The 19,014-nt window shown below is 55.3% G+C and overlaps 1 protein-coding gene across 1 annotated transcript; it reads right to left on the reverse strand.

Annotated features, from left to right (window-relative positions):
- Window positions 1-3,655: 3,655 nt before the first annotated feature.
- Window positions 3,656-13,132, reverse strand: KCNK15 (potassium two pore domain channel subfamily K member 15). Its single transcript, XM_004586062.2, has 3 exons — window positions 13,102-13,132; window positions 5,945-6,235; window positions 3,656-4,338 (listed from the first exon to the last, which is right to left on the reverse strand). The coding sequence occupies exons 2-3, from the start codon at window positions 6,225-6,227 to the stop codon at window positions 3,656-3,658; spliced, it is 966 nt and encodes a 321-aa protein (XP_004586119.2). The 5' UTR covers window positions 6,228-6,235; window positions 13,102-13,132.
- Between the last annotated feature and the right edge of the window lie 5,882 nt (window positions 13,133-19,014).

A 19,014-nucleotide genomic window follows, 5' to 3' on the forward strand; every position in this document is an offset into this window, starting at 1 on the left:
GGCAGCCTGGCTCCCCACGACTGGCCCTTCCCTCCTCCCTTCCTCTCCCCTCCCTGCCCCACATTCCTGTAGGGTGATACCTGGAGCTGCCCATTGTATCACACGTTTGGATTTAGTACCCTTGGTACCAATTTTCTTTATGAGACCCTCCTAAGGGTTGCCAGGCTTCAGCCGGGGGAACTTGTATTCTGGGGGTTAGGGGAGCTGTGGGCCCCCAACCTGTTCCCTGTCCCACCTGCACGTGCTCCCCCACTCCCGCCTGGCGAAGCCCTCGGTGTTGTCAGGTTCCAGTCAGGTCCATGAACTCCATGGGACTTCCTGCGCTGAGGCAGATGGGAAGAGCCACACCTCTGTGCCCAAGGGGGCTTTGGCACTCCCTGGGACTGTGCTAGGGGCAGGGCTTGCAGGAACCAGCCCTCTCTTCTGCAGCCCATGGGCTTTCTCTGCTGTCTGTTACTTACCAGTTGGAGTATTTTGAGCCTGGAGAGCACCTGCTTCCTCCTGCCAGCAGCTGTGGCGGATTAAGGGTCGCTTTTCAGAACAAGGGGTGGGTGGAGTGTGGCTGTTCACAAGGGTTGGGCAGAGGCTCGGCACTAACTTGCCCTGCCCTGCCCACCCCACCCTGCTTCAAGCCTGTGACGCCCCTCGGGTGTCTGCACAGCCTTAGAAAGAGGATGTGCTCTGAAGCAATAACACCCTGGGGGAGGTCACCCAGGCCCCCTCACTGATTTCTTGTTTGTTCTGTGACATCTCCCTTACCTCCTGGCGAGGTGGGGTGGGGACTGGAGCCCTGTTTTCTTGTCTCCTTGTTGTGAGCACGTGGCGCTCTGTAGGGATTGTAACATTGGGTGGGGGAGCCCCTGTGCATCCCCCACCCAGGGGTGAAGCAGGGAGAGGGGCAGTGGCTATTGTCCATAGCTTTGGAGTCCCTGCGAGCCCCTCCTGGCTGGCTGCCATCTGTCTGGTCTTGCTGGCCCAAACTCTACTATTTGGAGAGGAGCAGAAAGGGAGGGCGGGCGGAGGGGGCAGTTACCAGTGGCCGGGGTCTCAGAGGGATGCTTTTGTCACTCTGTGGAGCCATCTCGACTTCCTTCTCCGGAAGCCTCCTCTCCCGCTGGAGGGGAGGGGCCTTCAGGGGCACGAATCCTTTCCATTTTTTTCCATCTGTCTGAGGAGACAGATTGGGCAATTGGGAGAGCCACCCCTTGGGGTCCCTGTGTGCACTGTGGCACCACCAGCCTGTGCCCCCTCCTCCCAGTAGAGGCTGGGCGAGAGCCAGGGAGGGCTGGGGCGGGAGCCCTTGACGCTTGCCTCCCCCATTGTCTTTCTCTGGAGCCATCTAAGGCCCTCCCTCAGAATGGGCAGGACACACCGCAGCCCATCCGAGAAGTTAGACCCCTGGAGCGGAACTGACTTGCCTGAGACCCACTTCTCTTCACCTCCCCCCACCGCAACAGAAGAGCAAAGGAGAGGAATGAGGAGCTCCCACTGAGGCGGGGGGGGGGGGGCGGCAGTATTTCCTGCCCCCGCACAGGAGACCCCTGCCTGGACTGCTAGTGCCACACTTGGTGTTTCTGATCTACATAGCCAGGCTTGCTGGTTCCATCCCCAGACCAGTGACTCTTCTGGGTTGTGGGAGTAGGGGGCGGTCCGAGCTCTCCAGAGCCCTGACCTTGCTGACTGAGCCCGTGCAGGATTTGATCATGGTCAGGTGTCTGGGTGGGGCTCCCCACCTTCCTCCAGCCACCATAACCCCTTCAGCACCAACCACAAGAAGAGTTTTGTTTGTTTTAATTTTGACACCAGTCCCTGGTCTGGACTGGAAGGAGCAGGGACCCTGGGACTCCTCATCTTAGGGAACCCCTCCCAAACTTGGGGACAGAAGAGGCCTGGCCATTGGTTGTGCTCTCCAACTTTCTGCTGAGGACTTTGCCGCCAGTGTGCCCTTTTTTCAGAGCCCCTGCCAGCAGGTGGAAGCTTGTATTGTTCTGCCCCATTTTACAAAGCAGGGCAGCTGAGGTCTTGGATGGAAAAGTGTTCTCCAAAGTTACCACCTCTGTGAGTGAGTGGCTGAACCAGGGCGAGGGGCTAGAACTTACAGCGCCCCCCACACCACCAATATTCAGAGCTTGCTCTTCTGTACCTGCAGACCATGCAGGCAGCTTGGGTGGTGCCCTGGACATGGGAGGGTGGTCACCATCCAGCTCCATGAACCAGGAGCTCCTCGGTGCATATGGGGCTCAGAGATGGCAGAGACCTGGACATGGGAGGGTGGTCACCATCCAGCTCCATGAACCAGGAGCTCCTGGGTGCATATGGGGCTCAGAGATGGCAGAGTCCCCTCCCCTGGGAGGCACAGCTGTTGCATTGGCAAGGCCACCTGCATTTCTTTATTGAGTTGCAGCACTGTGCCAAGCCCGGGGTCTGAGTCCCCTCCCAATTCCCATCTTTGGTGACTCCCAAGGCCTCCAAGAGGAGCCAGTGTCTGCAGAAAGCACACGAGTGTGGGCAGGAAGTGTAATCATCCAGGAGCTCACCTGGCTCAGATGATGTGAGAAAGGCTGGTACCCCCCTTAGCCAGAGCTGCTGGGAGGGCAGAATAGATTTGTACCCAGGGCCATGGACATCACCTCGGAAGCCCTTTGACTCCACACCCGCCTGCCAGGGGAGGGTGTGGCAGGAAGGCTGGGCACCTCTCCAGCACCCACCTTCCCTCCACAGTTTCAGCAGGTGCCATGGCCTTGAGGGAGGAGGAGTTTTTGGCACCCCTGGTTTGCAGTGGGTCATGTTGCATTGTGTTCATGACCACGTAGCTCATGTTGAAAATTAAAGTTTTTGGCTTTTCTAACCTGGCTGGATCTTCTGTGGTTCCAAGACATCTCTACCTAGAGAGGGCTGTGTGCAGGCCAGGATGGCCTGTGGGGCGGGGCCTGTCCAGAGAGACCCAGGGCTGCAACAGAGCTCTGGATGAAGCTGGTTGGCTAAGAGGGAAACTGAGGCCCAAGCAAGCATGAGAGTCCCCAAGGCCCCATTGCTGCTGAGGGCAAAGAGTTCATCCCCCACAGTGTCCAGGTGGCTTTAATGACATGGCTATCGGCAAAGTCCCCTCATTCCTGAAGCCAGCCTGGCCAAAGGTAAAACAGCCTCAGCTTTGTCAGGCGGAGGTGTCATTCATACCACACCTGGGCCAGCTCTGCCCTCCATGCTGGGTCAGGAAAAGGTGAGGTGATGGGCCTCATGGTGCCAAGCCCCACCCACTAGTCCTTGCTGCCTCGCCCACTTGTCCTTGTGCCCTGTAGTCCATCTCCTGCCCTGATGTTGGGAGGCTCCCTTGCTCGGGCAGCACGGAACAGCAGGGTGAGCACCTTATCACAGAACAAAGTGGTCACTGCTTCTACGCCATTGCCCAGCCTGTTCCCAGCCTCCCAACAAGTGCTGACGGGGCCATGCTTTCTACAACTTGGACCCCAAGGAGCCTGCACCCACATGGTGACTGTAGAGTCTGGCTTGCGCATATCATGTGACTTTAATGTGTCTTTGGAGAGAAGTCGTGCTGCTGGTACTATGGCCTGTCTGAATTGTGGCAAGGGCCACCAATGGCTAAAGCCAGACCCTTGTGTTCCAGGTGTGAGCCCAGCCAGCCTGGGTCAGGCTGTCAGATGGACTTTCGCCTGGCCCAAGACCTCTCTGCCCGGCTGCCACGCACAGCCCCAGGGCTCATGGGGGGAGAGAAGCCCATATTGTCACAGGCCCATGTCTCTAGCCTGTGGATGCTGCGGAAGACAGGGGTGGCGCAGTGGTGGTGTCGGCTCCTGCTCGCCCCCAAATGGAGTGGACAGGTGCAGCGTGCAGTGCTCTCAGATGCATCAGTGCTGGCAGCCAGAAAACGAAGGACCACAAGGTTGAGGAAGGCGCCAATGACCGTGAGCCCCAGGAGGATGTAGAGGAAGCTGAAGGCCACATAGGGTGGCTTCTTCTGCAACGCCTCGTCGCTCTGCAGCGCCACAAAGTCGCCAAAGCCTATGGTTGTGAGCGTGATGAAGCAGTAGTAGTAGGCATGGAAGAAGGTCCAGCCCTCAAAATGGGCGAAGGCGGCAGCCCCGAGGGCCAGGGTGGCAACACAAACCAGCAGCCCAGCGGCCACCATGTTCTCAGTGGAGACGCGCGCTCCCCGCAGGCCCAGGCCCCGCTTGGCCGCCAGCAGGAGATGCTGCACCAGCGCGTTCAGCCGCTCCCCCAGGCTCTGGAAGGTGACAAGTGTCAGTGGGATGCCAAGGAGTGCATAGAACATGCAGAAGACCTTGCCGGGATCCGTACCTGGTGCTGCGTGGCCATACCCTGGGGGGGTGGGGAGCAGAGGGGACCTGGTGAACTCCAATAGCATTCTTGTCATGCCAGAGCCCTGCAGCCTGCCAGCTAATACCAACTCCAACTGGATGGCTCCTTGTCCCTGCCCCCCACCTTGCACCTGCTCCAGACTGAACAGCCCCAGGTGTATCTCACCTCGGGGGGCGGGAGGGGATAGGCCATCTGCACTAAACTTAAATATCAGGATTTTTTTTTAATCAAAAAGGCATGTGTCCCAGAGGTATTATGCCAAATGGAAGTAGCCAAACTCGAAATATGTCACAGATGCACTCAGTGAAATGTCGGGGATGGTGTCAGTCTTGCCACGGGAAGAAGGGTTAGCTATGAAAGGGCTGGCGGCTGGCAAGCGCTGTTTCTCAGTGTCTGGGATCATGCCAGTGTTTGGCAGAGATGGAGCTGAATGGTGACAGGTGTGACCAGAATCTTACTAAATCCTCCCCCTGACTGTATGAGATGATCTCATTGGCTCCATTTCCCAGATCAAGACACACCAGGCCCAGTAGGACACTGCTGCTGGAAGGTCACAGGTCCTAATCCTGAACCATTGCTACCAGGTGCCTCTTTTCCACCCAGGCACAGCCCCTGCTCCTGGGCCAGGGGACGTGGCGCTCCGCAAAGCTTCGGGCAGCACAGAGGGTGACGGTGCCCCCAGTGGCCGGAAAAGGACACTTAGGCTTGCCCTCCAGACAAGGTTCTGCAGATGGGACAGCCCGTCTGAGAAAGCAGACCAGGCCCATGTGGGGGGCCTCCAAGAGTGGGCTTGGAGGGAGAGGAGGCAGAAGAAATGAAGGACTCCCCCTCCTCTCCGCTGGCCAGCACAGCGGCTGGGAAGGTCTGAGGCCGAGCCCAGAAGGAATATCAAGGGTGCCCAGGTAGGCAGGAGGCGGCGGCGGCTGGGCAGAAGCCACCTAATGAACAACTCTTATTCCGCCTCTCCTGGCAGCCGTCCCGCAAGACAGGAAGAATCGGGGTACGTTAGGAAAACAGGGCTCAGAACTCATTCGCTAAGCCCACAACTCGCCTTCATCTGGTGACAGCAGCCCCAAGAAACTTTCTAAAGGCTTTAACTAGCTTCCGGCTAGTGACTGCAGCGCGAATGAGGAGGCTGGGTGGCTGTTCTTTCCCCATTCCCTTGCACCTGCAAGACGGCAGCCTTGGGAACAACAGGCTGACCAGAGGCTTCCCCAGGGTGAGGCCCCGGGTTGTGGTCATCAGCCCTTCCTCACCTGGCGTTAAGGGGGCCTCAAGACCGCCCAGGGTCTGTTCTGTTATCGGTCTTGTTTGGTTCTCCGTGACTAATCTCCCTGACCGGCATCCCGACCCCACTCCCGAGGCAGGGCCTGTGAGCGGCTTTACTGCACACCGGAGAACCTTGAGTTCAGAGAGGGTCGGCAGAGTCACACCTGGAGCGTGACGTAACCCCACCCCCAGCGCAACCCACTTGCCTGCCCCGCCCTGTCTGCGTGCACCTTCGGCCCGGCACCACGGGGAGAGAACCGGGAGGCTGGCGACCCGTCCAAAGTCACTCCGCTGTTAGGGACAGGCAGGGTGGGATTGACAGTCCCGGGTGGCTCACCGATGGTGGTGATGACGGTGATGGCGAAGTAGAAGGAGCCCGCGAACTTCCACTGGCGGCCGGCACGGTGCGGCTCGGCCCGCAGCGCCAGGCGCTCCAGCTCGCGGTAGTCTTCAGTGGAGAAACGGTACTTCCTGCGGAACTCGCCGCGTTTTTGGGCCAGCAGCTTCTGGCGGCCCCTCTCCGCCTCGGACTCCAGCGCGTCGAAGACTGCGGCGCCCACCAGCAGGTAGGAAAGGATGCACACGACGAGCGCCGCCGCGCGCACGCTCTGCTTGCCCATGGCGGAGCCGCGGGACCCGTGCGCTCCATGCACCCAGACGCCGGCGCCGGAGCCCAAGGCCGCCCGGTCCGCTCTGCCTGGGCCAGCGCCGGCCTTACGCGCCCGGAGGAGAGCAGGGGGGCGGTGCCGGGAGGGCTCTCGGAGGCGGAGTTAGGGCGCTGGGAGCCCCGAAAAGGCAGGAGGTCTTCGCTGCAGCTTTTCCCGCCGGCGTCCCCGGAGCTGATGCGTCTGCCAGTGCTGATAACTAGATTCCCATCTGGTCCTGTGGCTAGTCATTGGCAGATTTGTGCCGTGGTCCTCTATCCAGGGGCATAGCAGGCAGCAGAGACGGCCAGTCATTGACCACACACGCACAAGGGACACAGAGCTAGGCGCGTCGCTTTGGAGAGAGGGTGGGCGCCACCAGTTTGGAAGCTTCTGAGCAAGGGAGCTGAGGAGAGAATTCAGTGCTGTGGCTGCGTGAAAGCTGAAGGGAGTTTGGCGCGGCTGAAGGGAGTTTGGAGGCTGCTAGGAACAGTCGGGAGATTCGCAGGCTGGAGCCCAGAGTGTGGGGCAGGGTGGGGTGGGGTGGGGTGGGGGAGCAGGACAGGCAGCTCCCAGGCGAAGTCTTCACAGGATCTTATTGGGGTTATCTGAAAGTCGTGGAATGCACTGAGCAAGCAAGCTCGGCACACACAAAGACATCAATTATCTGCTTCATTTAAAAAACAAATTGGCTTGTGAAAACGGGAAATTTGTTCAAGTGGCGCCTGCTGAGCGTGGCCGGGGCTGGGAGCGTGGTCGGGGCTGGGAGCGTGGTAACGCAGCTGGAGAAGCTTAGGCGGATGTCCACGTGCCCAAGCTCAGCCAACGGACTGTGGGCAGCGGTGAAGCCCCCCTGCACTCCCTCCACCTGCAGGTGATCACCGAGACCTGGAGTTTTTGGAAGAAGGCAGAGCTCCCAGGCGGAGCACGTGGTGCGGCTGTGCAAGGGAACCACGCATTCCGAGCTTCTGTATGTGAAGCACCCGAGAGTTAGGAATCCATCTGATTCGCAGGAAGGGGCCGGACAGTAGGACATGCTAATGGTCCAGGAGAGGGCTCAGGGGTAGCCCCTGGGGCTTTGGTCTGATCAGCTGGGTATTTGGGAGCCCTTGTCAGAGTCCTCGGCGTTCTGCAAGCTCTCATCTCTCAGGTGCAGCCTAGGCTTGTGCTGTTGGTCTCTCCTCCAAGCCAGAGTGCTCCAGATTCTCCCCGACAGGCCCTTGGCCTTTGCTCCTTACATCAGCTCTCGCTTTGCTCCCAACGGCCCTCTCTTCAGCCCTTTCCGCTGGCAGCCGGAATCCCGTGCTTGCCCCAGGCCAGACCCAGCTGAAGCACTTTACCCGTTTAATCATCACAGCTTCTATCTGTGCTAGCCAGAGCTGGCCAGTGCCACGTTTCCTCCGCCTCTGTGCGCGTCTCCCTTCTTGACTTTATCTTCTCCAGCTGGTGTCGCTCCTCTGGGCCTCTGGGATTCTCCCATCTTGCATTTCTCCTGCTGCTGTGTAATTCTCCAGTTCCATATGTGTGGTTCTGCCCCCCAGCAGGCCAGAATCCCATCTTGGTCACCCCTCTGTCCTCAGTGACCAGGCTGGCTCCAAGCATATACTTGATGGCTGGGAACAAGTGAGTAGCTGTGGCATGTGACATTGAAGTGCATGGACTTGGGGGGAGGGGGTCATAGTCCACATTGCTTACCCCTGTGTGAACTTGAAATACCTCAGTTTCTCCATCAGTTAAAATGGGGCTAAGCATTCCTCTCTCCTGGTGTTATAGTGGGCAGGAAAGTGTCCTCTGAAGTTGATCAAACCCTATTCCTCAGAAATACTGGGTTTCAAAGCCAAGGAGGCCCAAGGTCACAAATAGAGTTTAGCTGGCTAATTAGCTGACTTCAAGATGAGAGATTGTCCTAGGCGGGCCTCCTGTGAATGTAAGGGTCCTTCTATTGGAAGAGACTTGGCCTTGCACTACTGGTGCTGAGGTGGGGAAGGGACTCCAGGGCCAGGAAAATGGAATCCACAAAAGGCAGGGAGCCAGTTCCCTGCCTGGAGCCTCCTGAAGGCAACTGAGTCCTGCCAGCCGCTGCAGCTATCCCAGGGAGACCTGCATAGACACCCCCCCCCCCCCAGGCCACAGACCTGGAAGGTGACATGTGTGGGTTAGGTTGCTTAGTTTGTGAAGTTTCCTAGCAGGCAGCTGACCCGGTGGCTGTGAGGACAGAGTGAACCAGGACACAAGAGACCCCAAGGACTTGCCTGGAAGTGTCAGCCACGGGCACATGTGTGGATGCCCAAGCCTGAGGGCATCCCAGACCCTACACCCTCCCTGACTTGGTTCCCTGGAAGAATCAGGGCCCAGGGCTAGGGGATGGGGATCTAGCCCCTTCTTTACCCCAGATTAGAGCTTGGTGGCCCAGAGGCAGGGTATTGTCACAGTGAGGCATGATTGCCACCTCAGCCGCCACAGCCAGCTCAGCACCTCCACCACCTCAGCTGCCTCAGCCTCATTTTTACTGATGCCACCAGCAGATTGTTGTTCTGCTGTTTGCTTAGTCAAGGAGTGGGAACCTGGACTGGAGCCCAAGAGTGGAGCTCCAAGGACCTTCTCAGCAGAGAAGGGCATGAGATGGTCAGCAGGGTCAGTGGGGTTGGGAGAGCAGCCTGCTGTTAGGGGAGGGGCAGGACCCCACTCAGGTAGGGCTTGCGAGGGCCTGGTCACGCGCACAGCGGGGTCTGCAAGATCTGAGTTCAAATACCAGGTCCTCCACTTTCTTTTAAGATTTTTTTTCTTTTAATTTGAAAAGCAGAGTTGCAGAAAGAAGGAAAGCAAGAAAGACACACAGATCTTCCATTTGCTGGTTCACTCCCCAAAAGACCGCAAGAATAGAGCTGGGCCAGATTGAAGCCAAGCTCCAGGAGTTTCCTCTGAGTTTCCCATTTGTCTGCAGGGACCCAAGGAATTGGACCATCCTCTGTTACCCTCCCACCCCATTAGCAGAGCTGGATTGGAAGAGGTACAACCAAGATTTGAACCAGTATCCATATGGGATGCTGGTGCCAAGGCCAGTGGTTAGCTTGCTGTACCACACTCCTCTTTCTGACTGGATGTCTGTGGACTGGACACTTTTGAGTTCTCATCTGAGAAATGGGTGACAGTGAGGCTCACCTCACAGGTCCTTAAGCTGTGATGTATCATTGCCAGCTGCCCCATGGCTTTCGCCTTCCTGTCAGCCTGTGGAGGCTAAAGAATTCTTTATGCCAGAAACAAAGCCAAGGCCAAAACTCCCAAGCTATGCTGGGCTCAGGGGGCCATCACAGATGTCCAACATAGAGCCTGCACGTCATGTTACCAGAACCATAATGGCAGGGGTGGCACTTGACCATGGCTGTGTTTCTATGGCCAAGTTGCAACCCAGCCAGGCTGTCTGGCTGCTGAGGCCATGACCCTGGCTGGGCAAGGTATTGTTGGCTTTGTGTTCCTCCGCCTCTTTGGCCATCACTATGTGTATCTGAGGGTCCTGTGACCGGCAGCTGAGTGGGGCTTTATCAGGTGTGCCTGCTGCACTGGAAATTGTCAGGGTCATGGGGGGAGCTGTCTGGCACTGCCAGGCGGGTGACTCTGCCCTGAGCTTGGCGTTTTGGGTTCAGCAGCTCTATTTTAAGGCAGAGGAGGTTAGAATCTGTGGATGTGTGTTCTCAGCTTGAAGAACCGTCAGCTGAGCTTACCAAAAACAGCAACATCCTGAGGCGCTCCCCCTCCTTCTGCCCCTCCTGCCTCCTTGGGGGCCTGGTGATTTTCCTCTGCCCCACAATGCCAGAGTCACACCTGGAACTCCCCCATCGGGGCCGCGGATTTTCTTCTTCCAGAACTCCAGGGTTGCCAGCTTTGAAGTAATGCCAGTGTCCAGCAGGACCCTGGGTGCCCTTCAGAGAACTGCAGACCCCCTTGGGAGTCTAGGACCTTCTGAAAACGCAGTGGGTCAGGCAGGTCTGGGTGCCATTACCATGTCGACAAAAAGAAACTGAAGCTCAGAATGGGAGAAAGCAAGAGATAAGAGGCCGAGAGACAGCAAGAGAGAACTGTGAAGACTGCAAGTGGCAGAGCAGCCCCCAGGAACACCTGGGAGGAGAGGGCACGTGGTATGTGGCACTGTGGCCGGGACACCACTTGGGGTGCCCACGTGGCAGTGCCTGGACTGGAGTCCCAGCTCCACTCCCTAGTCTGGGTTCCTGCTGATACACACCCTGAAAGGCAGTGGGTGACAACTCATGTTGGGTCCCTACCACCCATGTTGGAGGTGGGAACTGAATTACTTGCTCCTGGTTTGGTCCTGGCCCAACCATGGCTGTTGCAGGCATCTGGAGGAGTCAGCCAGCAGATAGGAGTTAATGCTGTGTCTCTGCCTTTTAAATTAATAATGAAAAATATAAGAGTTTTACGAGGAGCTAGACCCAGCTGTATCATGGGGAAATGACTTTGCTCAGCACCTCGTCCCTGCCTGCCAGCGCAAAGGGGTCCTCTGTCCAGCACTGTGCCAGCACAGTGAGTGCCCCCTCCACCCCAGCGAGTTCTCCATTTTTTAAAAAATTTATTTATTTTTATTGGAAAGGCAGATCTATAGAGAGATGGAGAGGCAGAAAGATCCTCCATCTGCTGGTTCACTCCCCAAGTGCCCATAATGTCTAGAGCTGAGCCAATCCAAAGCCAGGAGCTAGGAGATTCTTTTGGGTCCCCCACATGGGTGCAGGGTCCCAAGGCTTTGAGCCACCCTATACGGCTTTCCTAGGATGCAAGCAGGGAGCTGGATGGGAAACGGGGAGCACTGGGACATGAACTAGTGTCCATATGGGATCCTGGTGTGTACCAGATGAGGATCTAGCCGTTCACCATCGTGCTGAGCCCTCCTCTTCTCCTTTCCGCACTGCACAGTCCCAGACTGCTGGCACCTTGAGGGGCTGATTTTTTATAGTGAGACTCTAGCTTGGTAATTGTCCAGAAGGCCCGATGGTGCTGAGCCTTTACCCCAGGAAGATCTCTCCAGCCTCTTCTTGAAAGAATTGGATCATTTGTACAAAGCCGGGGGTGGAAGCGAGGAGCCTCTGGAGGGGGCAGCTGTGGCCTTTGCAAAGCCTGATTAGCGTTAGGGGAACTGGGCTGCCAGGAGTTAAAAGTTGCCTCTTTCTTATTTACAGAATAACATTGGTAGGATTGGGGGAATCTCCTGGAATGTTCTGAGCACTGGAATACAAACTGTGGGGTTTGGAGGACACAGGGAGATGGGACCCAGTGTTCCCATGCAAATAAGGATGTGATCTGAGCAAGCGTTTGAGCGCAGAACTCGCCTCTGCGTGCTGCAGTCCTGACGTGTGTCATCTTCCTCCTCGAGGCCAGTCTGGGTGAATGGAGCTGTGATAGCCATTGTTCTCATCATTTAAAAATCTGATTGGAGCACAGCAGCCCATTAAACTGTTCCCACTATTTTTGTGTTAATTTGGGAATCTTCTTAATGAGACTTTTTTAAAAGAATCATTTCTCCTTCCCCATTTCCACCCTGAGTTTGTCTTCTGTTTGCTTGATCTGCACTGGGAGGGGAGGGGTCACTCGCAGGGTCCCAGTAAAGGGACCCGGGCACAAAGCAGGCCTTGGGGTGATGCTCCCACAGAAGAGGAAAGCAGGACATGGGAGGGGGTGGCCATTAGGTTGTTCAGAGTTGGTACTGCCCGCAGCACATCTGCTGAAATCCTGCTCTTCATGGTAGTACTTCCTGTCCATGGGGAACCGCCAGGTGCTGGTGCAGAAACCAGCAGGCTCAGCTGCTGCAGGCAGAAACCTGACCTTCTTGCACGTTGGCATCAAGAGGTGCCTGGGATGCATTCACTGCAGTGGTGTATCAGACTAATCATCCGCCTGCCTTGCCAGCATCCCATATGGGTGTGAGTGCATGCCCCGACTGCTCCACAGCCCTCTCAGCTCCCTGGAAAACAGCAGAGGATGGCCCAAGGCGTTGGCATCCTACACCCACATGGAGGACCTGGGAGAACCAATGGATGGAAGATCTCTAAGTCTCTCCTTCTTTGCCTTTCAAATAAAAAAGTAAATATAGATTCAGAAAAGAGAGAGGCAGGCAGGTGCCTGGATCAAAAGGAGTAGGGCTGGCTCTTTAGAAGATGCTGCTGGGTGGGACAGGCGAAGCCAGATGTTAAAGAGAAGGAAGGTAGGCACTGGCTGTGAGGTCAGCACGGGGCTGTCCATGCGCTCTGGTACTGCTGGCCATGGGTGGGTGCTTACAGAAACCTTAGTTAGAATTAAGCTTCATTTGGAATTTCAGTTCCTTTAGTGTGCTGAATGCATAGCACTTGCTCAGTAGCACATGTGGCCTTTGGCAACTGCTTGGACAGCCCAGGACAGGATACCACCCTCCTTGCAGAAGATGGCATAGTGGCAGTCCTAAAGGAGAGGGGCGAGAATGCAGACTTCTCAACAAGGTTGGTTGGTTCTGAATCTTGGCTCCAACTTGCTGTTCCCTGGGCCTCCATTTATGAGGATAGGGGGAATCCTGACAAAGCTTGCACAGCCAGCTCAGCTGGGACCAGGGATGGGTCACTTAATTGGAGAGACAGGAGACTGAAGGCGAGGGTCCCTTCAGCCTTGGCTTCTGCTGAAAGCATGCCGGTTCGCTCACTCGCCAGTCTCTACTTGGGTTCTGGCCTGCTCCTCTGGGCTTTGACTGTTGTCTGCCTTCTTTCTCCTAAGCTTGTTTTGTTTAAGGTGGAACCAGGGAGCAGGTGCTTAGCCCAGTGTTGAAGATGCCAGACTGGAGGCCCACATCACCCATTGGAGTGCCTGGTTTGGTGGCCAGCTCTGGTTCCTGGCTCTGGCTTCCCACTAGGGCAGAGATGAGCCCATGTCATTGGGTTCCTCCCATGTGGGAGACCTGAACTGAATTCCTTCCTGGCTCCCAGCTATTGCCTGGCACAGCCAGTATTTAACTCTTGAACCAGCAGGTGGGAATGTACCCTGCCTGCCTTTCTTTCTTTCTTTCTTTCTTTTTTTTAAGATTTATTCATTTTATTACAGCCAGATATACACAGAGGAGAAGAGACAGAGAGGAAGATCTTCCGTCTGATGATTCACTCCCCAAGTGAGCCGCAACGGGCCGATGCGCGCCGATCCGAAGCCGGGAACCTGGAACCTCTTGCAGGTCTCCCACGCGGGTGCAGTGTCCCAATGCATTGGGCCGTCCTCGACTGCTTTCCCAGGCCACAAGCAGGGAGCTGGATGGGAAGTGGAGCTGCCGGGATTAGAACCGGCGCCCATATGGGATCCCGGGGCTTTCAAGGCGAGGACTTTAGCTGCTAGGCCATGCCGCCGGGCCCCCCTGCCTGCCTTTCAAATAGAGTTTTTTGTTTGTTTTTTCTTGAGGCTGGAGCAAGGACGTGCCAATGGGACTGCAGAATTCGCTCCACACTCACTGCTTTTTGTTTAGAACTTTTGCACTTGTTTCTTCCAAACCTGATACAACTTAAAAAAAAAAAAAGCAATTAATTGTAGAAGTTTCATAAAATAGACCTCCTCTTTTTGGTACTCCTATTTCGTGGGGTTGTGGAATAGTGACTTCAGGAACAACATGACAGTAACTAAAGCGGCTGGCACAAAACGATTTGGGTACAAGCCCAGCTGAGTCTTGGCACCTCAAGGGGCACACCCTTCTGCCACAGCCAGTCAGGCAGCAAGAATGCCAGAGAGAGGCCCAAGCAGCTGGCAGCATTCACTAGCTGTGTGGGAGGAAGCAGTGCTGCAGACAGAACGGGGAGCACTAGCCAGTCAGCGAGTTTCTTCACGGTGCTGACTCAGAAGACACCTTTCCCAGCCAGGTACTCCATTTACCAGCCTCCTTTGCAGTGAGGAATGACCATGTGACTGGTTTTCTCCAATGGAATTGGAACAGAAATGAGTGTGTCACTTCTAGCCATGCCTGTAAGAAGCAGGTGCGCTTCTTCACCCGGTGTGTAACTAAGATGTACAAGACCCCGAATCCTTGGGGAGAGGTTTACATGTGAGTCACCCAGCTCACCGCAGGAGGGAAAGCAGCCATCCCAACTGGGGATATTGCAGAAGACAGAGGTTACCAGTATGGTTAGCCACTGAATCGTGGGAGTTACATGTTAGAGCAGCTAGCATCCTCTGCTCAATGCACTTCTCCTAGAGGGCTATGAGAAGGATTGCATTAGATCACACGCATGCCACACCGTTTTGAAAACCATCACTGATGACTTTAAAGCCAGTGTTGTACAGGTACGGACAGGGGCAGCACTTTCAGTGGGGGAAGGGCAAAGGCACCAACAAGTGGCCCCAGGCCGCTTCTGCAAGACACTTCACTCCCAAGGACTGCACAAGACCCCTGCTCTTGCTGCTGTCGCCCAAGGGGCTGTATTTCAGCCTAGAAACCTGCAGGGACACAAGCCTTCAGACCCCAGCAGTGATGCTAGATCTAGTTTTCCTAACAAGGATTGTGGGTTTGAGAAGTCCCCTGGGATCTCCCAGCAGGAACTGGAGCCCTGGAGCCCAGAGAACAATCACCTTGTTTTGTAACACGAGCTGGTGTGAGAGGGACCATCTTTCCACGTGGTCAGCTAGGTAGAGATCCTGGCCTTTACTGTAGCTCGGCCGGACCCTAAGCCAGGATCCCTTGTCCTGTACCCCACAGAGCCCCAGAGGATCTGTGTCTGGAACTCAGGGACCCATGAACTTGGAAGATAACTGCCTCTTTATTTACACCAACTTCCTACCAGTTATGAACACGGACAGTCACAAATGTACTGATACCTACATGTTGCCCATACAAGTCACATTTTCATAGCTTGTTGGCACAGTTGCAGACATCTTGAAATGCTCAAGCAAAACAGGGCAAGGAAGACCACCTGCGCGTGCAGGGATAGGAATTGAGCTCAGGCAACAGGGACGCTCAAGGTCTCAGGGCAGAAACAGAGTCAGTGCTGGTCTCCAGGTCTCAGTCCCTGTTCCACACGAGGATCTCAAACCCCAGCTGTATCTCTGATCCTGAGCTGGAGCCTGGGATACAAAATTGAGAAATCCACTTGGGCTTTTAGTGGGGAAAAGTAAGACTTATCCTTCCCCATGTAATTGTATTTCCCAAAACTCTAGTTCAAGAGATAGGAACCCAAGTTAAACTGATTTAATTAAGGGATTTGCTGGTACATTATGAAGAGTTTAGGGATGTGTGGCTTCAGGCATGGCTGGATCCAGCAGCTAAAACTGTGTTACCTGCAATTATTTTCTTCTATTCTCTCAATTCTGTGTAGCTTTGTCTTTAAGTGAGTCTCTTCTTATGGTGACCAAGATAGCCTTCCACAGCCTAGGCAGATCCTCCACCAGTTTGACAACTTGAGTGAAATGTTGACCCTTTTTTTTGAGGTATTCCAGAAGCAGTCCAGTGGCTGACTCTCATTGGCCTGAACAGGGTGTGTCCCCTCTCCCTGTTACCTGGCAGTCCCAGGTTTGGGTGAGAACGAGCACCCTCCCAGCTCCGGGGCTGGGACGCCAGGGCCCTGGTGGTTCTCTGTGGAATTGCTCCAGGGCATTTGTGAATGAGGGCGTGAGAACAAGTGTGTGTCTTGAGGCTCTAGGTGGGGGTGGCGTGATGAGCGAATCCTTGCTGAGATGCACACAATGATTTGCACAACAAAGAATTGGGAGAAACCATTCTCAGCTTACCTCCCTGGCCACAGTGATGGCCACAGGAAAGCTGGGCCTACAGCTTTCAGCACCTGTTAGAACTGGAGCTGGGAATTCAGAAATGCTCGGTCCCGCCTTCCTTCTGGTGTTTAGGGTGTGAAAAAGTGATCCTGGGATGGCTACGGCCACTTGGCAGCCCCCGCTCCCCAGAAGCCAGCCCGAAACGGTTGCTGATGCATAGATGAGGACAGAGTTGCCACAGCAGCAGACAGCCCTGATCAAACCGCACCTGAAGTCCACCTACTGCTGGCCCCATCAGTACTGGGAGCCAGTCAATCCCTTCCTGCCTGAGTGATGTGAGATTGAGAGCTTTGCTGGCGTCAACGCTGATGTCCCCATTTGAATTCAGAGATTGGAGATAGAAGAGCCGGAAGCTTCGCTGGGACCCTGTGAGCTGGGGCGGGACCACGTGGTGAATCCCAGGAGGCTGGGGAAGGTTTTGCCTGGCTGAATATTTATTATCTGCCTGATCTTCCAAAAGCCAGCGCCCACCTTCTTGCTGGCAAGAGGGCCTCCTGCCAGCCTAGGTCTGCTCCCCAGGTGGCCTCTGTCTTTGAGCTGCTAAAGGATCACAGGAAACACCTGTGTTCAGCCTGCCCACCCTGCCCACTCGCCTTAGGCCAGTCCTTTTCCAGGCCAGGAAACAGGAGCAACATCCTCCCGGCACGCAGTGTCAGGCTGTTCGTGCCTGAAACGGCCACGAGGGGGCAGCGGCACACCGCAGTGCCCAAGGCTCCCAATCATCCGCTTTCCCACACAACCTGGTGACTTCAGACAGGTTTGTATGAGGTTAAAACACAACGTGCTGGTTCCATCCCCTGCAGCTTCTGTTTGTCTGGGATGAGGAACAACAGCACATTGATTTTCAAAAAAGATTTATTTATTTTTATTTAAAAGTCAGATACACAGAGAGGAGACAGTAAGATCTTCCATCCACTGAATCACTCCCCAAGTGGCTTCAATGGCTAGAGCTGAGCCGATCTGGAGCCAGGGGCCAGGAGATTCTTCCAGGTTTCCCACGCGGGTGCAGGGTTCCAAGACTTTGGGCCGTCCTCGACTGCCCTCCCCAGCCACAGGCAGGGAGCTGGATGGGAAGCAGGGCTGCCAGGATTAGAAATGGCATCCATATGGGATCCCAGTGCATGCAAGGTGAGGATTTTGGGCAGTAGACTACCACACCTGGAGAATATGGCAGCCCATTTGATACCATAGCAGAGGGAGGAGAAATGGAGTAAATTGGACAATTACCCCAGCAAACAATGACAGCAAAAATTGGTGTGGATGGAGACTTGAGGTTGACTATATCAGCCAGTGGACATTGGGAGGGTTACCTCACCCTTGGACTGGCGAAATTGACGGCATTTCAAAACTATCCAAACCACTTGGTCAGAACCCTTGGAACCCTGGGTTGATATTGGGTGATGGTTCCCCATCCCTGAGTACTGGGACATTTGTGAGGCTGGGTGTGGCTTCCCCCAAAGACAAGAAGAAATAGAGAATTTGGAAACAATAAAAATAATAAAATCCAAATCCCACAAGCTCTCTGATTATGCCGGCTTTGAACCCGATGGCTTTTTCTGCATTTCCTTTCTGTGGCCAGCAGGTGGCTGCAGCTCTCTTGGCCTGGGCTCCCACAGTGGAGGCTCCCTGAAGAAGTGAGGCTGAGGCTGAGGCTAGGGGCCAGGACCAGGCACTTTCTTGTGAGGGGTTGGTGACAGTGGAGGATGGGGGAACCCTGGACGTGGTCCTTTCCCCTGCTCTATGTCTTGGGGAGTTTCCCCTCTCCGGTCTCCTTGTCCCCCGCCTCCCAGTTTTGGAAGATTTGACTAAGGGGAGCACAGCTGGAAGCTGGGGGACAGAAGCAAATGGAAGCCACGGGCTTTGCCCACTTCTGACTACAGCGGTCTGGCTGGGCTTCCAGCCTGGACTGGCCTCCCTGAGCCACCTGCTGCCCTTGACCTTCTGGGCTCACAGACTGCACAGTCAGAGAGCTTATTCCCCATGCTAACTGCCTTCTTTCTGGCATCTTTCTCTTGGTTGATTTGTATTTCTTTGAAAGCTAATGAGACAGAAACGGATGGAGATCTCTGATCCAGGGGTTCACTCCCGAGCTGCCCCCACAGCAGCCAAGGCTGGGTCGGGCTGAGGCCAGGATCCCAGAGCTCCATCTGGGTCTCCCATGCAGGTGGTAGGAACCCCAAGTGCTTGAGTTGTCACTCAGGACTCACACTGGCAGAAAGCCGGAACTGGGGGGAGCAAGCCAACACAGGAATCACAGACACTCGAATGAGATATGGGCTTGTCCAAGCACCTGCCCCAAATCCCTGCTCTTTTATTATGCTGGACCTAAAGCAGCCGCTTCTTCTACGTGGTTCTATTTAGATGAAGTTCTGGGACAGACAAAACTCAGCCGTGGTGATAGGAATCAGAACGGCGGCTGCCTGCAGGGGAGGCGGGAGAGCTCTGAGGTCACGGAAACCTGTCACAGTGTGATACAGGAGGTTTGTGGGCGTTTGTAAAGACTCATGAGTCTCAGACTTACACCTCCATAAAATTAATTTTAAAAGAAGTCCCTGTTTAAATACCAAAAGTATTTTCTATCTACTTCGCGGCAACACACTTATTTTTTAACATGCACAGGTGGACCATGCAAGATGATGTAAAATTTATGTGTTTGTGCGTGTGTGTGGTGGTGGGGTTCTTCCCCTTTGTGTTTCTTTAGACAATGAAGCAGGAGACACCAGCCAGAACTTGGCACTTGGCTTGGTTTATTTCAGGCTGGTCCCAGTCCCCCAGGGGGTGCCTTGTGGTGCCTTCTCCCTGCCCTGAGTCCTGTCTGCGGGAGGCAGCTTTCTCAGGCAGCACAAGCTGGCCACGCAGCATTGCGCATGGGTCTCTGAGGGTGACTTTGCGAAACTCCAGGAAGGGAAGCAGGTGCTGCAGGAGACCCTAAGTCCCATTCACCCCGCAGTGGTTCACCCCAATATACACCCCCACCAGCCAGCCAGCC

Source organism: Ochotona princeps, chromosome 22 (assembly GCF_030435755.1).
Source record: "Ochotona princeps isolate mOchPri1 chromosome 22, mOchPri1.hap1, whole genome shotgun sequence".
In the NCBI taxonomy this organism is placed as follows: Eukaryota; Metazoa; Chordata; class Mammalia; order Lagomorpha; family Ochotonidae; genus Ochotona; species Ochotona princeps.